The 21,010-nt window shown below is 44.6% G+C and overlaps 1 protein-coding gene across 2 annotated transcripts; it reads left to right on the top strand.

Annotated features, from left to right (window-relative positions):
- The first annotated feature begins 16,840 nt into the window (after window positions 1-16,840).
- Window positions 16,841-18,512, top strand: LOC103653379 (uncharacterized). 2 transcript variants are annotated; one of them, XM_035967285.1, is made up of 2 exons: window positions 16,841-17,371; window positions 17,446-17,514. In XM_035967285.1, exons 1-2 carry the CDS (start codon window positions 16,881-16,883, stop codon window positions 17,474-17,476), a joined length of 522 nt encoding a protein of 173 aa, XP_035823178.1. In that variant the 5' UTR covers window positions 16,841-16,880; the 3' UTR covers window positions 17,477-17,514. The 2 variants fall into 2 exon arrangements, with proteins under 2 accessions (XP_035823178.1, XP_035823179.1); XM_035967286.1 differs by lacking the exon at window positions 17,446-17,514 and adding an exon at window positions 18,263-18,512 and having other exon boundaries at window positions 16,861-17,371.
- Window positions 18,513-21,010: the final 2,498 nt, after the last annotated feature.

Genomic DNA, 21,010 nt, shown 5'->3' with positions numbered 1-21,010 from the left:
AAAGAAAAGGGTGGCGCGGCTTACCGGCGGCGAGGGAGGTCCGGCGAGGGGCAGGGTTGGTTCGGGGAGGCTCTGGCGGTCACAGCGATGTACGGCTCGACGGCGGGGATGGCCGGAATTGCTCGGTCCACGTGCGCAGGCGGGTGTCCTCATCGGCGGCGGGTGTGCTGGCCAAATCACGGCGATCTGGTTAAATCCAATGGCACGGTGAGCTTCATGGGGTGATGTAGAGGCTAGTTGTGCCTTGAATCGAAAAATGGCGCAGTGACTTACCCAGTCTACGTTCGCCGGCGGTCGGAGGGATTCCGGCGACCGTGGACTGGCCTCTCCGGCGAAGCAGACTTCGATTCCTCGCTCGGGGAGCTTCACCGAGGTGTGCTCAGTCGTCTCTGAGGGTCGGACGGGGTTGGGAAAGGCTGGGCTGGCCGGTCTACGGCGGCAGGGGCCCGGGTGGCCGCGGACACGTCGTGCACGGGCAAACGACGGTGAGTTTGAGCTCCGGTGAGGTTGAGCGCGTGCGGAGGGGTGTGGTCGACGCCTGAGTGGGCTTTATAGGCGCGGGTGCGAGCCATGGCGTCGTCTGGCCTTTGGCGCGACGCGGGGCGCGCGCGGGCGTGCTCTGGTGTGCACAGAGCGCGTCGAACACGTGGAGCTTTTCTTCTGCCCGTGTTCCACAGCTCGCCCAAGTCGCAAACGTGCGAATCTTGGCAAAAATCCGGCGCGAGTCTTTTCCTGGCACCTAGGGCTGTCTCTCATCCATGAGTCGCCATGGCAGATATGCCCTAGGTAGGGAGATCTTTGGACGCCAAATCAGGTATGTCTCTCTGCCCACCTCGCGACAAAAACAATGCCAAGACATGTCAAACGTCAAGGTCTCGGACTCAACTTTTTCCAGTGGGTGCCCTTGGTGGTATGCCACATTTTTGGTATAGAACTTAGGTGGTTTTGATGCCATCTTCAAGGTGAACACGGTTGATCTTTAGATTAGGTGTAGTTTTTGACTTAGAGAGAATTTGAGAGCTCTAGCTCTTTCTCTACTTAAGGAAGGGATTTGGGGTTTCTCAAGGGGTCTTTTTGCAACATTTCCTTCCCATATTTTCTGGTTATAAAATTACTTAAAGTTTGGTTAAAGATTAACTCATGATTTGCACATTTGCTTATTCCCCCCCTCTCAACCATGGTTTTGGGAGATAGGGTTCAAGAGAGGCCTAGGGTTTACTCTCCTCTTTCCCAAGGTAGTAAGTGCACAAAAGCTTGAGTGATGCTCTTAGGTCATTAACAATCTTGATTAACACATGGTCTCCAAGGTTCTTATGTTCTCCTCAAGTTTCTACCACATGTGATCACAGTCATCAATGCATAGATATGCTCTAGCCATGGTAACACCTGAGGTGTTACAGCCCTCCCCCTTAAAGGAATCTCGTCCCGAGATTTTAGGCAGAGTCCTCTAGAGGGTGCTACGAGGGCACGTTGATGGGCTACTCTTTCTTATACTCAAGTTTCTCTAGTTAACTGCTCTTCGAATATCATTCTCTTTGCAACTTCAGAAGGAAGCCCTTTTTAAGTTAAATTCACAACTTAGACTATCCTTGTTATCTAAGTTTTTCTTATAATTGTATTCAAAGGGCAGGTGGGGGTGGGGTTTTGGGGTTACGTACCGACTCCTTTGGGCAGAAAGTCGGGGAAGCGAGAGCATAGAAAATCCTCAGTCTCCCATGTAGCTTCTTCTGCTGAATGGTGACTCCACTGAACCTTATACATTCGGATTGACCTTGCTCGCGTTGACCTTTCTTTCTGATCCAATACCTTGACGGGGTACTCTTGATAGGACAAGTCTGGCTCTATCTCAATGTCTGGCTCAGGTAGCACTTCAGTGGGTAGGCGGACACATTTCCACAGCTGAGATACATGAAATACATTGTGAACTGCTGACATGTGAGGTGGCAATTCCAATTGATAGGCTACGGGTCCACAAGCTTCCTTGATCTCGTAGGGTCCAATGTAGCGAGGAGCTAACTTGCCCTTAATTCCGAATCTCTAGACACCCTTGCTGGGTGATACCTTAAGATAAACATGATCTCCCACCTCGAACTGTAGAGGCTTCTGCCTCTTGTCATGATAGCTCTTTTGCCTGGCCTGAGCAGCTTCTAAGTTCTTTGTAATAACCCTGACCTTTTCCTCTGCCTCAAGTACCAAATCTAGCCCAAATATTTCCCTTTCTCCTGCTTGAGACCAATTCAGTGGGGTTCTGCATCTTCTCCCATATAAAGCTTCAAAAGGTGCCATCTTTAGACTGGACTGGTAGCTGTTATTATAAGAAAATTCTGCCAAGGAAAGACACTTGTCCCAATCTTTTCCGTAGTGCAGTACACATGCCCTTAACATATCTTCCAAAATCTGGTTTACCCTTTCTGTCTGGCCATCTGTCTGGGGATGGTATGCTGAGCTTCGTATGACATGGGTCCCAAGTGATTCCTACAATTGTTCCCAAAATCGTGCCACAAATGGTGCTCCTCTGTCAGAGACTATAGTCCTTGGTATCCCATGCAAACGAACTACCTGGTCGATGTAGATCTCTGCATACTTCTCTGTCCTGTGGGTGGTGTGTACCGGCAAGAAGTGAGCGGTCTTGGTCAACCTGTCCACAATAACCCAAATGGAATCATGGTGCCTGGAGGTATTGGGCAATCCCACGATAAAGTCCATGCAAATGTCCTCCCATTTCCAAGATGGTATGGGAAGGGGTTGCAAAGGGCCTGCTGCCTTCAAATGACTAGCTTTGATCCTCTGGCAGGTGTCACACTCGGATATGTACTTGGCAATTTCCCTCTTCATCCTGGTCCACCAATATAAAGATCTGAGGTCATGATACATTTTGTTGCTACCTGGGTGCATGGAGAATTTTGAAAGATGAGCTTCATCCAGTATCTTCTTTCTGAGCTCAGGGTCCTTGGGAACAACCAATCGATCTCCAAACCATAAAATTCCCTTGCTGTCCTGACGGAAGCACTTGTATTTTTCTGCCTTCTGCTTGATCATGTCTTTGATAACCTGAACACCCTTATCTTCAATCTGTGCCCTGACTATTTGCTCTTGCAATGTGGGCTCTACCGAGATATAACTTAAGTCACCTGAAGAAACAACTTCCAGGTTCAGCTTGCACAATTCATCGCACAGGGTGGTAACTCTTGCATCCATGCTCATACAATTGCACTGGGCCTTTCTGCTCAAGGCATCTGCCACAACATTGGCTTTGCCCAGGTGGTAATGTACTTCCAAATCATAGTCCTTGATTAATTCTAACCATCTCCTCTGCCTCATGTTCAGATCTGCCTGAGTGAAGATGTATTTGAGACTCTTGTAATCTGTGTAAATGTTACAGTGAGCTCCCATCAAGTAGTGTCTCCATATCTTAAGAGCATGAACCACAGCTGCCAACTCCAGATCATGTGTAGGGTAGTTCTGCTCATGGGGTCTGAGTGCTCAGGAAGCATAAGCAATGACTCTGTTATCTTGCATTAAGACACATCCCAATCCCATACCAGAAGCATCACAATAAACTTCAAATGGCTTGGTGCTATCAAGTTGAGCCAGTACTGGGGCTGTTGTCAAATGCTGCCTCAAAGTATGAAAGACATCTTCGCACTTTTGGCTCCAATCATACTTGACTCCCTTCTTTAACAGTTCAGTCATTGGTTTGGCAATTCTGGAGAAATCCGGAATAAATCGTCGATAATACCCTGCCAATCCCAGAAAACTCTGAATTTGCCTCACTGTAGTCGGGGGTTTCCAATCCATTACCTCTTGCACCTTCTCAGGATCAACTGATATCTCATCCTGAGAAATTGTGTGACCCAAGAACTTAATTTCCTTCAGCCAGAATTCACATTTAGACAACTTAGCATAAAGACGATGATCGCGCAGTCGCTGAAGCATGATGTGCAGATGCTCAGTATGTTCATCTTCATTCTTTGAATAGACCAGAATATCATCAATGAAAACGACCACGAACTTGTCCAACTCTGGCATGAATACTGAGTTCATTAGGTACATAAAATAAGCCGGGGCATTGGTCAGCCCAAACGACATCACCAAAAACTCATAAAGCCCATATCTGGTTGAGAAAGCAGTCTTGGGAATATCACTGGCACGGATCTTGATTTGATGGTAACCTAAGCGAAGATCTATCTTGGAGAATACCTTGGCTCCTACCAACTGATCAAACAGAACATCAATGCGGGGTAGTGAGTATTTGTTCTTGATAGTCACCGTGTTGAGAGGGCGGTAGTCAACACACATTCTCAAACTCTCATCCTTTTTCTTCACGAACAAGGCAGGACATCCCCATGGTGAAGTACTTGGGCGAATAAACCCCTTGTCCAACAACTCTTGCAATTGCTTTTTCAGTTTTGCCAGTTCCGCGGGAGGCATCCTATAGGGTCTCTTGGAGATAGGAGCAGTCCCGGGTTGCAATTCGATGGCGAACTCAATGTCTCGGTCAGGTGGCATCCCTGGCAATTCATCCGGAAACACATCCGGGTAGTCACAGACCACTGGGATCTTTTCCACTGGGGACTCTATCATAACGAAGGCACAAGAACGGGTGCATCCCTGGTCGGGCAAATATAGTGTAGTTTCACCACAAGTTGGTGAATGCACCTCAATGGCCCTAGCTGCAATGTCAATAACTACCTGATGCCTGGTTAACCAGCCAGTTCCCAATATAATATCCACGCTATCCAAACCCAAAATGAGGAGGGTGGTTTTAATTATTAGACTACCAAACTTTATGGGCACATGTCTATTGATTTGATAGGTGGCAACCCTGCCTCCTGGTGTTGAAATTGTAATGCCCCCATTAGTGTGGTGAAAGGGCAACTGGCACTTGGCACTAAATTTGGCACTGATAAAACTATGCGATGCACCAGAATCAAAAAGAATGATGGCAGGATAATTCAAAACTGTAAAGATACCAGTCATGACGGGTGCTCCCTCTGGAATATCAGCCATGGTGGTGAAGTTTAGCCTGCCTTGCCTCACTTGCACCTTCTGTCTCTTGCCTTGATTCTGATTAACATTCTGCCCCTGCTGGTTCCTGGGGCAATTCTTGGCATAATGTCCGGTGTTGCCGCATGTGAAACACCTGTTGTCATTTGCCTGGCGATACTGCTGCTGCTGTTGATTGCTCCTCTGAGCTGGAAACTGGGTGCGGTTGGGTGCCTGCTGCTGTGGTCGGATTACCCATCGCCCTTGCTGCTGCTGAGGTCCCCTGTTCTGAGTGTCAGACACAATCCTGAAGCGCTGTGGCTGAGCTGAGGGTCCTGCCACAGGGGTCTTCCTCTTCTTTTCTGCCTGACGAGCTGTGATGCAGTCCTCCTGGGAGATAGCCATGTTGACCAACTCATTGTAGCTGTTGGCCCTGACGGTGTTGAGACGGTCACGGAGCTTAGTGCTGAGCCCCCTCCTGAACCTGTCTCTCTTCTTCTCGTCCGTATCTGCGTGATATCCAGCATACTGGCACAGGTCATTAAAAGCCTGAGCATACTGCAACACTGTTCTGTTGCCCTGAGTGAGTGCCAGAAACTCGTTGAGCTTTCGGTCCATAATTCCGGCTGGTATATGGTGTCCCCTAAAAGCTGCCTTGAACTCTCTCCATTCCACCTCTCGGTCCTCTGGCTGCATGGCAAGAAAATGGTCCCACCAAGTCCTTGCGGGTCCACGAAGCTGCTGGGTGGCGAACCTGACTTTAGTGACCTCTGAACACGCTCCATGGAGTAGCGGGAATTTGGATTCCACTATTCTCAACCACACATCTGCATCAAGTGGGTCCTCTGCCCTGGTGAACAATGGAGGCTGGGTACTGAGGAACTCCTGGTAGGTAACTGCCGCGGGGTGACGCTGATGGTCTCCACCACCATAATGCTGAGGTGGTGGCTGACGCTGAGCTAGCTGCCTCAAGATCTCATTCTGCTGAGCCATTAGCTCCTACAGAGTGGGAGGCGGTGGCGGCGGTGGAGGAACACGCTCATTCTGGCCACGACGTTGTCTCCCGGCCATCTGAAAAATCACATATATACTTAATACCATATCTCCAAGTTCAAGGTTTAATCGCGGTGAAGGAGTCAAAGGCGAATTGATAGATTCCGACATAACAAAAAGAATTCCAAAAGGCATAAACTTTCCTTCCAAATTTAACTAACAGCATCCATCAATCATGCTTCCAAAAGAGTTTATCATGATTACATCAATGGTCCCAAAAAGACTCAACTCTACCTAGCCTAGTACCCTATGGGTGCAAAAGCTAAGCTAGCTACGAGGAGTCCTACCATCACCGACTTCTAACTCTATCCCTAACACCTAGTGAGCGAACGAGGCAACACTCGACTCGGGGGAAGGTGGTCTCCCGGAGCCAGCAGTGTCCACGTTGGAGGCAGGCTCCTCTCCTCCCTCAATGTCGACATCCTCGTTGGCCTCCATGTCCTGGATCTCCTGGTGATGCATATCCAGGTGCTCATTAGCCTCGGCAAGCTGCTGCTGGGTGTTAATGAGCTGATCCTCGAGAACCTCGATGGTGTTCTCCCTGGTACCCATTAATTCCTCCAGCTCTTGGATCTCATTGGATAGCTGCTCCACCTGCAAGTCCTTTTCCACCATCTCAGTGGACAAATCAACCATAAGCTCCTCTCTGTTGTCCAAGGTGATCTTTGTTGCCTCCAATAGTGCCATCAGATGAGACATTGCCTCACCACGCATCACTTGCAGACGGTACAGAGCATTCATGCACCGTACGGTCAAGTGCGCAGTCTGACCTGGGTAGATAGCCCAGATGTCCTTGGCATGCTCCACCCGATCCTTCCACATTGGGTCATCCTCCCTTTCCGCGGGGAACAAGCCAATGGGGTGGGTAGACAGCTCCAAGGGATGGAATCCGCAGAAAGTGGTCAACCCGTGCAGAGCAATCGCCTTGATCGTGTCCTCAGCCCGGTATCCAAAGGACTCAGAGTCCAGTGAACGCCAGCCTGGCTGTAGGGGATGAGGCTCCAGGGTCATCCTCACCCTAAAGCGGGGCACTCGGTGCTTCTCGAACTGCTGCACCGCGTACTGAGGAGGCATCGTGTATCCGGCCCCCTGAAGTACCTCCCACAAAATGCGGGGAAAGCCCTCTCGTGCAAGCCCGTCAGTGTGGGACAGTGCATTACCGTCGTCTGAGGATCTGTGGGAAGTCATCTGTGTACGGTTAAGCGTAAGTAAAAGAAAAAGAATTATAAAAAGAACAAGAAAAATAAGACTCGGCTTCTCTCCAACTATAAAAATGGTATTGGGATACTTAGTTGGTCATCATTTTGTTTTTAAGTCTTTACTCAATTATACATTCGCTTAATTAAGAATGCATGCATGCTCGTCCTAAACGACCTCACATCAATAAAAAGGGAATAGGGAAGAACTCCCATTCCTTATAGTAGCCTGTTGGGCTTAATCACTTAGCCACCTAGCTACCCTTCTATCATCCTAAGGCTTCACGTCCTAGGTCTATCCTGGTCGTCCTACGATCTATCCAACATTTGTTTCTATCAAGTTTTACTTTGGAAAAGGATGGTATTCATAGTTTATTGATCCCTCTGTGCTGGTACGAGCTCCGATACCAGCTGTGGCGGAACTGCCCGAATTATTCCAACTTAAGTGCCTAAGTCCCGCCTTAGAGGCTAGACCACACTTAAATGGGAATAACCCATCAATCCCTCGGATCTAGTCCGACAAGGCCACTGACAGGATCAAGTACCACAATCTCACTCGATGGTGAGTCACAGAGCAAATACAATAAAGCATAAAACCATGCATTAAAGAGTATTAAATTATTACATCATCATCGGAGTTTTGCAAAAGTCGTCATCATTGTTCGAAGTGCAGCGGAATAAAACTAACGGTAATTAAACAGAGAGATGGGGAAGCCTGTCCCATCACTCCTCATGCTCCTCCTCAGCCGAGGTAGGGTCCCACTCGACAGTCCAATCCGGTGGCAAGATGGACGGCCAAGTCACTCCAGCAACCATGTCCTCCAGAGAACTTGTAAAATTATGCCACAAGCAAGGCTGAGTATACTAATACTCAGCTAGACTTACCCGGTGTGAGGAGTCTACTCCTCTACCTCTAGACATGCAGCTGTTTGGCTGTGGGGTTTGGTTGCCAAAAGCACTAGCTGAATTTCTAAGTCAAGTTTTAACTTCGTCAAATTTAAGTGTGACTCTCTTAAGGCTAAAAGTGTACTATCTACTCATACATGGTATCAAACATTTTTAGCAATCAACTTCTTTTGTCAACTCATCACATTTCCACTTGTTACTCAATATAGCAGCATGGATCAAGCAGTCTCATTAGCTGCAAGAAGCAGACGATTCGAATCGAGTTTTTAAACCTTGCAAGGTAAACCTAAACACACGACATATAGGGGCACTTCGTCCCCACACACATCAACCGTCCCCATCGATTCCCCATCAGCAGATCAGGGCTCACCGCCTTGGCGTACAATGCCTCACTGACCCCGACTGCCGTCGTGCAGTGACCGCACTTGTACCCACCATAACCGGAATGGGAGACCACGTTTCTGGTCGCGTGAGGGGTAAAGTCTACTGCCAGGTTCAATCAGGTACTAGGCTTACCGATTTACCATATTTCTCGGCACGTGCTTAGTACGTTCAAACGCTTGACTCACGGTACCACACCTTAATCCTTATTCCAATTTTTATCCCGTGGACAACCAATCCCCATAGATTGTTGCCCACAAACCAACATCAATATGATAAGAAAGTGGATATGGCCAATTCCTGACCTCGCGCGAGTGCTAGAAAAATCACTCGACTTCTACCGAGATCCTAATTAATAAAGCAGCTACTCGACTTAGCATACTAGTATTCATCTCAATGGGATTCCTGAGATCATGCAACTAGGGTGTCAAACAACTCCTACACTTAAGTGCACAATCAATCCTACAATCATTAAGTATATTAAAATATCATAATTAATAGGTTATGCATAAACCGAGGCTTGCCTTCCAAGGCTGTGGCAGGCAGATCCTCTGGTGCAGGCTCGGGTGCTGGATCCGGGGCTACCTCCTGAGCAGCTCCTTGCTCCGGCACGAGGACGTACTCTCCATCAGCAAGGTTATAGTCTATCGAAATGCAATGAACATGTATGTCATGATTATGCAGGATTTAATAACATTATGCTAAGAGAAGAAAAACTAAGTTAATGAGTAACTTAGGGTTTCTGGGTCATATGTGGCTTTCAGTGGTTTATGCTTATCACTCTAGGTTTAGGTTTTGTTAGGGCTAGGCATAGTGAATTGGTATTGCCTTTATATATTTCAGTGGACAGGTTATAAAGGGTTTTAGGATGACACTAATTCCTATTATTCATTTTTCCCTTTCTTTATTTTCTATTTATGGTTTCTAGTGTAGGTTTGAACTACAACAGTGGTTTAACTTTTTCCAAAATTCTGTAAAAATTACAGTGGGTTGCCATTGGTCATTATAGCCTGTTCTAGGAATTTGAGGTTTAAAATAAAAAGGCTATGCTTTAGAAAAAAATAACAAAAGTTGTGTAAAATGGGCCACTTTGCACTACATCTCTTAATTAGGGGTGGGTTCTGTCCTAAGGGTTATTTTTGTTGGCATCTAACAGTAATAATAAGCTTCTGTGCCAAAGATCACAGAAAGCTAACGGATGGTTATTTAGTTATGATTTTCTAAAGTTTAATGCCAAAAAGGCACTTTCTACTACATTATTATTTGAAAAATGTCAAACAGCAGATTTCATATTTTTCCTAAGTTCTTAATAACAAAACATTAATTATCCCAAGGGTTGGGGTGTTTTCACCTTGGGGTCATTTTTGTAGGGTTTTTCTAAGTTTTCCTTATTTTCATAAAATAAAAGGGATCCTACTCATTTTATATTAAACTAGGGTATAATAGATTTTTCTAGTGAACTACATTAAATAAGTACTCTAAAAAAATAGGAGTGCCCTCTGGTTCATCATTTTAATCACCTTTTCTATTTTCTAAATCTTAAGCATATTGTAAAATAAATGGCAAAAACTAACTTAATGGGTTGGACAGAGAAGTTTAACATTTTTAAACAGGTCAGTAGGTGGACATAAGCTTCTCCAAATTTTTCTAACCTTAGTCAAATAGTGCAACCATTTTTAATCCTATTATTTAGCTTTTGGTCAAAACAATAATTAAATCAGAACCCTAAAGTTTTCTGTAGTACATAGGGGTTTTATATTTTTCCTAAGCAGTTTACATTATTTAAAGTCTAACAAAATTGGTTTGACTAAATTTGGATGAATAAAACAGAAGTTATGAATTATTCAAGTTCTGTTCAAAATTTCAATCAGATTTAATAAAGGTTTCCTGGAAAACTACTTTACGTCGAGGACCCTGGGTTTAATCCAAATCAATCCACTCAAATCTACCCCTGCGCCAGTATTCATTTGAGTCACTGACATTTCACAAAACCCCCCAGACTTCTTTCCTTCTCCCCCGCGGTCCTTCCCTAGGTTTAAACAGTATCCGCAAGAAAGAAAAGGGTGACGCGGCTTACCGGCGGTGAGGGAGGTCCGGCGAGGGGCAGGGTTGGTTTGGGGAGGCTCTGGCGGTCACAGCGATATACGGCTCAACGGCGGGGATGGCCGGAATCGCTCGGTCCACGTGCGCAGGCGGGTGTCCTCGTCGGCGGTGGGTGTGCTGGCCAAATCACGGTGATCTGGTTAAATCCAATGGCACGGTGAGCTTCACGGGGTGATCTAGAGGCTAGTTGTGCCTTGAATCGAAAAATGGCGCAGTGACTTACCCGGTCTACGTTCGCCGGCGGTCGGAGGGATTCCAGCGACCGTGGACTGGCCTCTCCGGCGAAGCAGACTTCGATTCCTCGCTCGGAGAGCTTCACCGAGGTGTGCTCAGTCGTCTCCGAGGGTCGGACAGGGTTGGGAAAGGCTGGGCTGGCCGGTCTACGGCGGCAGGGGCCCGGGTGGCCGCGGACACGCCGTGCACGAGCAAACGACGGTGAGTTTGAGCTCCGGTGAGGTTGAGCGCGTGCGGAGGGGTGTGGTCGACGCCTGAGTGGGCTTTATAGGCGCGGGCGTGGGCCATGGCGTCGGCTGGCCTATGGCGCGATGCGGGGCGCGCGCGGGCGTGCTCTGGCGTGCACAGAGCGCGTCGAACACGTGGAGCTTTTCTTCTGCCCGTGTTCCACAGCTCGCCCAAGTCGCAAACGTGTGAATCTTGGCAAAAATCCGGCGCGAGTCTTTTCCTGGCACCTAGGGCTGTCTCTCATCCGTGAGTCGCCATGGCAGATATGCCCTAGGTAGGGAGATCTTTGGACGCCAAATCAGGTATGTCTCTCTGCCCACCTTGTGACAAAAACAATGCCAAGGCATGTCAAACGTCAAGGTCTCGGGCTCAACTTTTTCCAGTGGGTGCCCTAGGTGGTATGCCACATTTTTGGTATAGAACTTAGGTGGTTTTGATGCCATCTTCAAGGTGAACACAGTTGATCTTTAGATTAGGTGTAGTTTTTGACTTAGAGAGAATTTGAGAGCTCTAGCTCTTTCTCTACTTAAGGAAGGGATTTGGGGTTTGTCAAGGGGTATTTTTGCAACATTTCCTTCCCATATTTGCTGGTTATAAAATTACTTAAAGTTTGGTTAAAGATTAACTCATGATTTGCACATTTGCTTATTCCCCCCCCCCCTCTCAACCATGGTTTTGGGAGATAGGGTTCAAGAGAGGCCTAGGGTTTACTCTCCTCTTGCCCAAGGTAGTAAGTGCACAAAAGCTTGAGTGATGCTCTTAGGTCATTAACAATCTTGATTAACACATGGTCTCCAAGGTTCTTATGTTCTCCTCAAGTTTCTACCACATGTGATCACAGTCATCAGTGCATAGATGTGCTCTAGCCATGGTAACACCTGAGGTGTTACAATGTTGTTTTCCTGCCTGGCATGCGCCACAAATCCTTTCTTTCTCAAACACAACATTAGTTAGTCCAATGATGTGACTATCCTTTTGAAGTTTGGCCAAGTTCCTCATGTCGACATGAGCTAGCCGGCGATGCCACAACCAACCCTTGTCGGATTTTGCCACTAAACAAGTCTCAGGCGTCACCTTATTTGTTGTGAAATCAACAAGATAAAGTTTACCCTTCAAGCGACCCGTAAAAGCAACAGAGGAATCCTCCCTTCTAAGGATTTTCACATCCACATCAGAAAATAGGCAATTATATCCCATTCCACAAAGTTGTGAAACAGACATCAAATTGTAGCTTAAAGAATCTACTAACAAAACGTTTGAAAGTGACTGGTGGTTAGAGATAGGAATTTTACCAATACCAATCACTTCACTCTTTCCACTATCTCCAAACACAATTTCTTGTGCTCTTGAGTTAGTTGCAAGGAGTGAAACATGTCTTTCTCCCCGATCATGTGATTTGTACATCCACTGTCAAGCACCCAGCTTGACCCACCAGAGGAGTAGACCTGCAAAACAAATTTAGGCTATGCTTTTAGGTACCCAAATTGAATTGGGTCCTATAGTGTTAGTTATCGCCTTGGGTACCCACACACTCCTTTTCATAACCTTTCTCTTAGTGTAGGCACCCACATATTTTACAACCAGTTTTCCTGAATCCCAAGTCAACATATAATCACAAAGATAAGAGTGAGAAATGGGAGCTCTAAACTTTTCTCCATTAGTGGAGATCGCTTCCTTCATCTTATCCTTTGTGTGACTCAAGTTTACCTTCACTTGAGTTGACTTGTCATTTGAGGAATGAATTCTCCCCAAGGCATCATATAGGTTGGTTCCCTCTATAAACTTGGGGAATCTCCACCCCTTATGCTCTATGCTAGGGTTAGCCTTGTATGAGTTGTACCCAAGTCCCTTTCTCCCATTGTTGGGCTTCAAGGACTTGTACTTGGGTTCAACCTTCTTTAACCCATCATTGCTAGAGCATTTTTTTTAATATTTCCTTGACTTTAACCTGTGAGCTTCCCTTCCTTGCATGGTTAGTCAAGCAACAAGAAGCATGATATTTTATACAATGTTTGCAAATATTATTATTCGAGGAGCTAGCCTTAGATTCAACCAATAAAGATGAAGCATTGAAGTTCTTGCAGCTTTCAAGTTGCACTTGAAGTTTTTGATTTTGGACTGTCAAGATTAACATGCTTGATTCAAGTGCATCCTTTTCATTTGCAAGACTAACTATAGAGGTTTTCATATTGGTCATTTCTTTCTCTTTATCCTCTATAGTTATTTTGACTAAAGATACTTCCTTAGTCAAAGCTTCTAGGATCTCATCTTTATTGAATAGCAATTCTTGAAGCTCTAGGTTTCTCTCCTTTTCAAGGATGATCAAGTCTTCTTGAGCGTCAAGAGTTGCTTTTCTTTTATCTAGCTTCTCCATCAATTTGGTGATTACATTGTATCCATTTAAACCAAATTCTTTAATCATTTTATTTTTCATGACTAGTTGTTCATCATCATCATTAGTAAAATCATCATTAAATAAGGTTACCTTATCTCCTTTTGCCATGAGGCAAGTGGGAGTGTAGAAGTCGTCGAAGCGTTGGTGAAGAGTTGCGAGGTCGAGGTGGATTGAATGGCGACATTAGCCACCTCTTCCTCTTCCTCCGAGCTTGAACTCTCTTCATCGGAGTTCCATTCTTCACCTATGTGGGCTTGGCCATACTTATTCTTCTTGAAGTATCCCTTGCCCTTGCCTCCCTTCTTCAACTTGTCTCTTTTGTAATCCTTCTTGGCATCTTGTTCCTTTTTGTTCGGACAATCCGCTATGAAGTGACCGGTCTGGCCACATTCATAGCATGCCCTCTTCTTTCCTTTTCTCTGATACTTGTCATTCTTCCTTACAAACTTCTTGAAGGTCTTGATGAACATAGCAGTATCCTCATCACTTGAACTCTATTCATCGCTTGATGTTTCGACCACCTTCTTTGACTTGTGGTCTTTGCTTTTCTTGGAAGAATCTTGCTCATTTGAAAACAAGGCGTGTGAGTCTCTTGTTTTGATTGGAGCTTCTTCTGACTCATGTTGTTGAATTTTGGCAAATAGTTGATGAGGAGTCATCTCCTCATAATTATCACGATTTCTTATCATCCTTGCCAAACTCTTGTCCTTTTCTTTATAGGCTCTCATGAATAGCCTAGTGACCTTTGAGTCACTCCAATCTTCACTACCCAACACTCGTATTTTGTTGACCAATACCATTAACTTGTCAAAGAGTGATTAAAGAGATTCACCCTTAGACCAATCATATCTTGCAAGTTCGCTTTCCAAAGCTTCAATTCTGTGTCTTTTAGCTTTGGGATCCCCTTCATGTGACCTTTTCAATATATTCCAAATGTCACGTGCATCTTCTCTTCCTTGAACTTTCCGGTACTCTTCCGGACACATGCTTCCTTTGATTATGCTCACTGCTTGAGCATTGCGATGCACCTCTTGCATCATTTCCGATGTCATCTATTCTCCTTGGGTAGGCTTATGCATACCTATATTAACAATCTCCCAAAGACTAGGATGCACACCGATTAAATGTGACTTCATCTTATCAGCCCACTCATCATAGTTCAACTCACTAAGAGTTGGTAACTTTCCAAGTGGAGCCGAAGAGAAGTTGGGAATAAAATTTCTAGAGTAATCAAAATGAACCTTATTGAATTCGGTAACTTTACTTTTGGTCGATGATACTTCGGTGTTGAGACTTACCTTGCTCATCACCCTTGACACCAAAAGTTCCACTAAGTCATCATTGTATTCAATTTTTCTTTTCCTCTATCTTCTTCGGCCTTTCTTCTTGTTTCTTCTTCTTCGGCCTTTTTCTTTGCATCTTCCTCTTTCATTTTGAGGAACATTTTCTCCGCAATCTTCATGGCGAGGTCGAGGACCTTGGGGTCCACTTCCTCACCGGTGGAGGTGGTAGGGATTTCCTCGAGAAGAGGATCCACATGGTCCATTTGCGTAGACATGATCGCAACCGCACGCGGTTAAGTGTAAAATGAGGCACGAAACTCTGATACCAATTGAAAGTAGCCTAGAGGGGGGTGAATAGGCTACACCTGAATTTTTTTACTAAAACTTTGAGATAGTGTTAAATTCAAGTTGCACTGGTGCAAACTGGTTCAGCTGATTTTGTTTACAGCTGAACAAGTTTGAACCTGCTCAACTTAGATTAGATAAACAGTTAAACATGTGTGACAAAATAATGAGAGATTCTTTCTTAAGACTTGCCCTAGAGAAAATCCACTCGAATGGGTGACAAATCGATGTGAATCGGTTTCACACGATTTGCACACAATATAATCAAATATGAACTAACCAACAATTTAAAGCACTTTTCAAGAGCACACCAAGAACACACGATTTAACCCGAGGTTTGGCAACCACCACAAAGGTGTCCTACTCCTCGTTGAGGAGCCCACAAAGGGTCGGGTCTTTTCCAACCCTAATCCTCCACAAGCCGACCACTAAGGTCAAGGCAATCTCTTCTCAACTTAGCTCAACGAGCTGGTGATACAAACTTCTTGGAGTCATCCACAAATTTGGAGACTTCCAAGCAACCTCTATCTGTCAAGGAACACAAGGTTCCAAGAGTAACAAATCCGCCCAAGATTCGAGTTTGCGATGAGCTCGAGAGATGAAGAGAAAGGGAGAATCAAGATGAAATCAATAGTGAGTTAGACCGACTTCACCTCACACCAAGGGTCCTTCAATCAATTGAAGGAGATGCGATTTTGGGTGTGAGAGGTGGATTGAATGCTCTTGTTTGAAAGTAGGTTAGCCAAGAAATTGTGGAGAGGGCAGAAGTGAATGAAGAGAGAGAGTGTGAGGGGTATATAAAGGAGCCCCCAAAAGCTGCTGGCCATTGGGGAATCCTGACTGAAAACCGGTTGAACCGGTTTCCACCAGGGTGGTTCTCGGTTCACTGGCTGGCTCAGCCGGAGAGTGGACCGGTTCCAAAATCGGTTGAACAGGCCCAAAAACCGGTTGAGCCGGTTTTTCAACAGTCTGCACACGACTTTTCTGACAGGACTGATTGGCAGACTAGCAGATCAGAAAGTGGCAGAAGGAACAGTGCAAAAAATCGGTTGAGCCGGTTTTTAGTCCGGTTGAGCCGGTTTTTGAAACTGGCTGAACAGATTTTTAGAAAACTGAAGAGAACCATGGGGAAGTCTTAGTGGGAAATGAAAGTGGTTTTTCCAAGAGCATTCATGATCTGATAAAATATTTTCTTAGAGGATTTGAAAGAGGTTTGGACTGAGCTCATCGCAGTTACTTACTCAACTATTGCGGATCCCTCTTAATTGAACGACGATCCCTATGACTCAATAATTGTAAAAAGTAAATTGCCGTTGTTCACAAGCACTTGAAGCACGCTATACGATGTAGAATTTTAATCCGCTGTGCTTTTCCATTTGTGTACATATAGAATCTGTGCTCCTCATGTCTTTAGAATAACTGTATACATACTAGGAGCAAACTTGTTAGAAACTCGGTTTGTTTTGTCATTCAATCACCAGAACCCTCAGTCAGGGTTGATTGCACTTACAATAAGGACAACCCAAAGTTCAAAAGTCAAAATGGTTGGACTGCTGAGGGATAGAATAGTATCACAAACAAGTTCAATGAGAGGTATCCTCTTGCCCATTACTCCAAACAGCAAATGCAAGACAAAGATAAGGAGCTTAAATCTCATTACAACTTATAACTTCTATCTTTTTACTACTTATCAGAATGTATTTTTACTCATCTTCTCTCTTTTTAGGTAGTGTGGATACAGGAGATTTGAATTTCACATCCACTCAGCAAATGCCACCTCCTTCTTTCATTCCTGTTCGTCCTCTTACTGCCCCTCCTGGTGGCCCTCTTGCTGTCCCTCCTAGTGGCCCTCTTGCTACAGCTTTCGCTTCTACTACTGCTCATTCGAACAGGAGTACCTCTGAACAAAGCCACTCTCCCTTGCACCCCAACACAAACCCATTCTCCATGGATTTCCAAGAAATATCAAATGAAGCTCAATCAAGACATGTAGAAGGTGGAAATGGGAGAAAGCGCAAGCAAAGCCAAATTGGAGCAGCCATTGAAAGTTTTGTGGATTTTAAGAGGAGCGCCAAAACGCTCGAAGGTATTGAAGAAGTGTCTATGGAAAAGTGTCTAGACAAGTTGGATACAATTGATGGGTTCACAGATGAGGATAGATCATATGCAATGGAGGTCTTTGAATCTGCGATAAACCGAGAGGTGTTTATGAAGTCAAAAAACCACAATGCTAGATTACTTTGGTTGAAGAGGAAAATTAGGTAAGTTCTAATTCTTAGTTTCTATGCAATTGAAGTTTGTTTATATGATTATTGCTGATTATTTTTCTCCATAGTGCTTGTAGAGTGCTCACTACTATCATGTGATGTGAGGTGAATGTGGCGATGAAGAGATAGGCTTACAGGTATTCACTGAATAAAATAATATGCTTGTTCTTGCATAAGAATGCCAATATGTTTCTTATCTTATTGTAATGAAAAGCTCATTTTGATATTATTGAGTTGTTCAAGTTTTTGAAAAGGAACTGTATGAGCTTAAGAAATGCTTGTCTAGGTTACATAGAAACATAAATTGTATGGCTGGTACAAAGGAACTGTGTTGCAGATTAATGAAGTCTAGGTTACATAGAAACATACAACTGTATGGCTGGTACAAAGGAACTGTGTGGCATATTAATGAACTGTGTGGCAGGGGCGCTGGTACATAGAAACATAGTGCTAACAGATTATCCTAGTGTTGATAGATTAATGACAGATTAATGAAGTCTTGTTCTTGGATTTTGTTTCAACTTTCATCAGTGGAACTAGAATAAAAAGGAGGAGCCTTTGCTATTTTTCTGATTTTAGTGCATTAACACAAGTTTTTTTATACAGAATTTATTCAGTGAATTTATTCAGTGGAAGCAACACATATGATATTCTAGTTTTTTCAATGGAAGCAACACATATGTTCTGGTTTTAGTGGAAGCAACACATATGTTCTGATTTTAGTGAATTTATTCGGTGGAAATAGAATAAATTGATTCATTTCAACTACTAACTCCTACTGCTATATATTGTTTAACCACGTTGTTATGCTATGTTACTAGCATTGAACTATATAATTGTGTAACCATATAAACTAAAATGTATGTCAATTGGTGTTACCTGCAGTGTGTTAAGTGGAAGCAACACATGAAGCGGACATGGAGAAGGAAGCTGGCATGAAACTAAAACGCATTAAGTTGACATATGGCGTGCATGTTTTAGATGTCTTATTCTACTTCCAAACTTCCTAATACTCCATTTTTATATTATATTGCCTATCTGTACGTGTGAATGGAGATAATGATATTATGTGATGTGATGATGGATGGATTAGCTTCGTTGAATATTACATGATATTATGTGATGGTGATATTAAGCGGACATTGCAGTATTGATACATGCTTCATATTTCTGGATTTTTAGTGATGTTTTATTGTTTATGAGTTTTCTAAATATTCCTTATTTTTATTTGATTTGTTTCTAATTTTTTATGTATTTTTGCTCAAGAGGGGTATTGAGAGCACCTAGAGGGGGGTGAATAGGTGATCCTGTTAAAATCAAACACTAATAGCCACAAAACTTAGTTATGAGTGTTAGTGTAGTCAAGTGGCTAAGAAACATTCTCGTGCGAACAAAGCAATCACAATAAGCAGCACACGAGACACGTGATTTTTATCCCGTGGTTCGGCCAAGTAGCACTTGTCTACTTCCACGTTGTGGCGTCCCAATGGACGAGGGTTGCACTCAACCCCTTTCAAATGATCCAATGATCAACTTGAATACCACGGCTTTCTTCCTTAGTCTTTCTCCTGTTTGCGAGGAATCTCCACAACTTGGAGCCTCTCACCCTTACAATGATGATCACAAAAGAAGCACATAAGTAAGGGAGGGGAGAGCAACAAACACAAGACTCAAATCCACAGCACAACCACGCACACAAGTCACAACTTGAGCTCAAAGTACAACACACGGAGTTCGCAACTCAAATGGAGCTCAAATCGCTAACACAGAGAATCAAATGCGTGGGAGCGGAGTCTGGATGCTTTAGAATACTTGGGTTACTCCTCCATGCGCCTAGGGGTCCCTTTTATAGCCCCAAGGCAGCTAGGAGCCGTTGAAGACAATCTTGGAAGGCTAATCTTGCCTTCTGTCGTGTGGTGCACCGAGTCACTGTAGCTGTCTGGTGCGCGATTGCCTTCCAAATAAGGCAAAGTCGACCGTTGCAGCTTCGGGCCCGATGGCGCACCAGACACTGTCTGGTGCACACCGGACAGTCCGGTGCCCCCTGCCGACCGTTGGTGCGGGCCACGCGTCTCCCGCGGATTGCGCGGCCGACCGTTGCGCCGGCGATCGTTGGCTCACCGGACGGTGAATTATAGCCGTACGCCGCTGGTCTTTTCCCGACATCGGCCTTTTCACCAGAGACCAGCCTGCACCACCGGACACTGTCCAGTGCATCACCGGACAGTCCGGTGTGCCAGACTGAGCTGAGTTTTGGCTGCACCGAGCCAAGTCTTTTCGGTTTCTTTTCTTCTTCTTTTCTCACTGTTTCTAGCACTTAGATAACTTCATTAGTATTCAAAAATAAATGTACTAAGTCTAGAAACATACCTCATGCCTTGATTTGCACTTTTTCAATCTTTGGCACATTAGGACTTAAAGAATATGTGTTGGGCACTTAATCACCAAAACATTATAGAAATGGCCCAAAGGCACATTTCCCTTTCAATCTCCCCCTCTTTGGTGATTTATGCCAACACAACCAAAAGCAACCAAAAGAAGTGCAACATCAATGCAATTGAGGACCAAATTGTTTTTGACTATAATTTGGCATATTTGGATCGCTCTTTGCCACCACTTGGTTTGCTTTTGCAAATCAAATTCATTTTCCTATCTCTAAGTCAAACACGCTTGTTTGGGCACAAGGAGAGATATTCCAAGAGAAAAATTGATCAAGTGCCAAAAACTCCCCCTTTTCCCATAATCAAAATTCTCCCCCACAGGAGACCAAATTTTGCAATAAGAGTATTTTGGACAAATCAAAAGTTCTAACTCTATTGCTTTCAAAATTCACAAGTGGTTGGCTGATCCATTTGCTTTGGCCTTAATTTCTCCCCCTTTGGCATTGAGCACCAAAACGGGATCATTTTTGGCCCCTTAACCCCATTGCCTCACCAAAAATGTCAATTAAGAGCAAAAAGGCAATGAGAGCATAAGTATGAACTTGGCGGTGAGTACACTAATACCGGAGTGCAGTGGAAGTCTTTGCATGGTCCAAGTTCACCTTTCCCTTTCAATTCATCTTTGAGACTACATCAAGTATACTCAAACACAAAGGTTAGTCTCAAAGGGTCAAGTTGTAGCACATCTACCCCTAAATATGTGCATCATTCACACATGGACTTGTGAGGTCCGGGGATCCCTTGCACAACTTGAGCACCATAAATATGCAACAAATCACATAAATACATGAAGTAACATGATCAAAGGCATATAACACATGTATGCTATAGATCAATCCAAGTTACACGAATCTAAGACATTTAGCTCACTACGCAACCTGCAAAAAGTTTTCTCATTCAACGGCTTGGTAAAGATATCGGCTAGCTGGTTCTCGGTGCTAACATGGTACACCTCGATATCTCCCTTTTGCTGGTGGTCTCTCAGAAAGTGATGCCGGATGTCTATGTGCTTAGTGCGGCTGTGTTCAATAGGATTATCCGCCATGCGGATAGCACTCTCATTGTCACATAGGAGTGGGACTTTGTTCAGATTGTAGCCGAAGTCCCTGAGGGTTTTCCTCATCCAAAGTAGTTGCGCGCAACACTGTCCTGCGGCAACATACTCGGCCTCAGCGATGGATAGGGCAACGAA

This window comes from Zea mays, chromosome 4 (assembly GCF_902167145.1).
Source record: "Zea mays cultivar B73 chromosome 4, Zm-B73-REFERENCE-NAM-5.0, whole genome shotgun sequence".
Taxonomy (NCBI): Eukaryota; Viridiplantae; Streptophyta; class Magnoliopsida; order Poales; family Poaceae; genus Zea; species Zea mays.
The sequence above is the reverse complement of the archived record's forward strand: the minus strand, read 5'-3'. Positions and strand labels throughout refer to the sequence as shown.

Excerpts from the sequence above, each read along its gene's own strand:
- LOC103653379 (XM_035967285.1), top strand. The coding sequence starts at position 16,881 with ATGCCACCTCCTTCTTTCATTCCTGTTCGTCCTCTTACTGCCCCTCCT. Across the intron at positions 17,372-17,445 it reads TGGTTGAAGAGGAAAATTAG|TGCTTGTAGAGTGCTCACTA; the intron begins GTAAGTTCTAAT and ends TTTTCTCCATAG.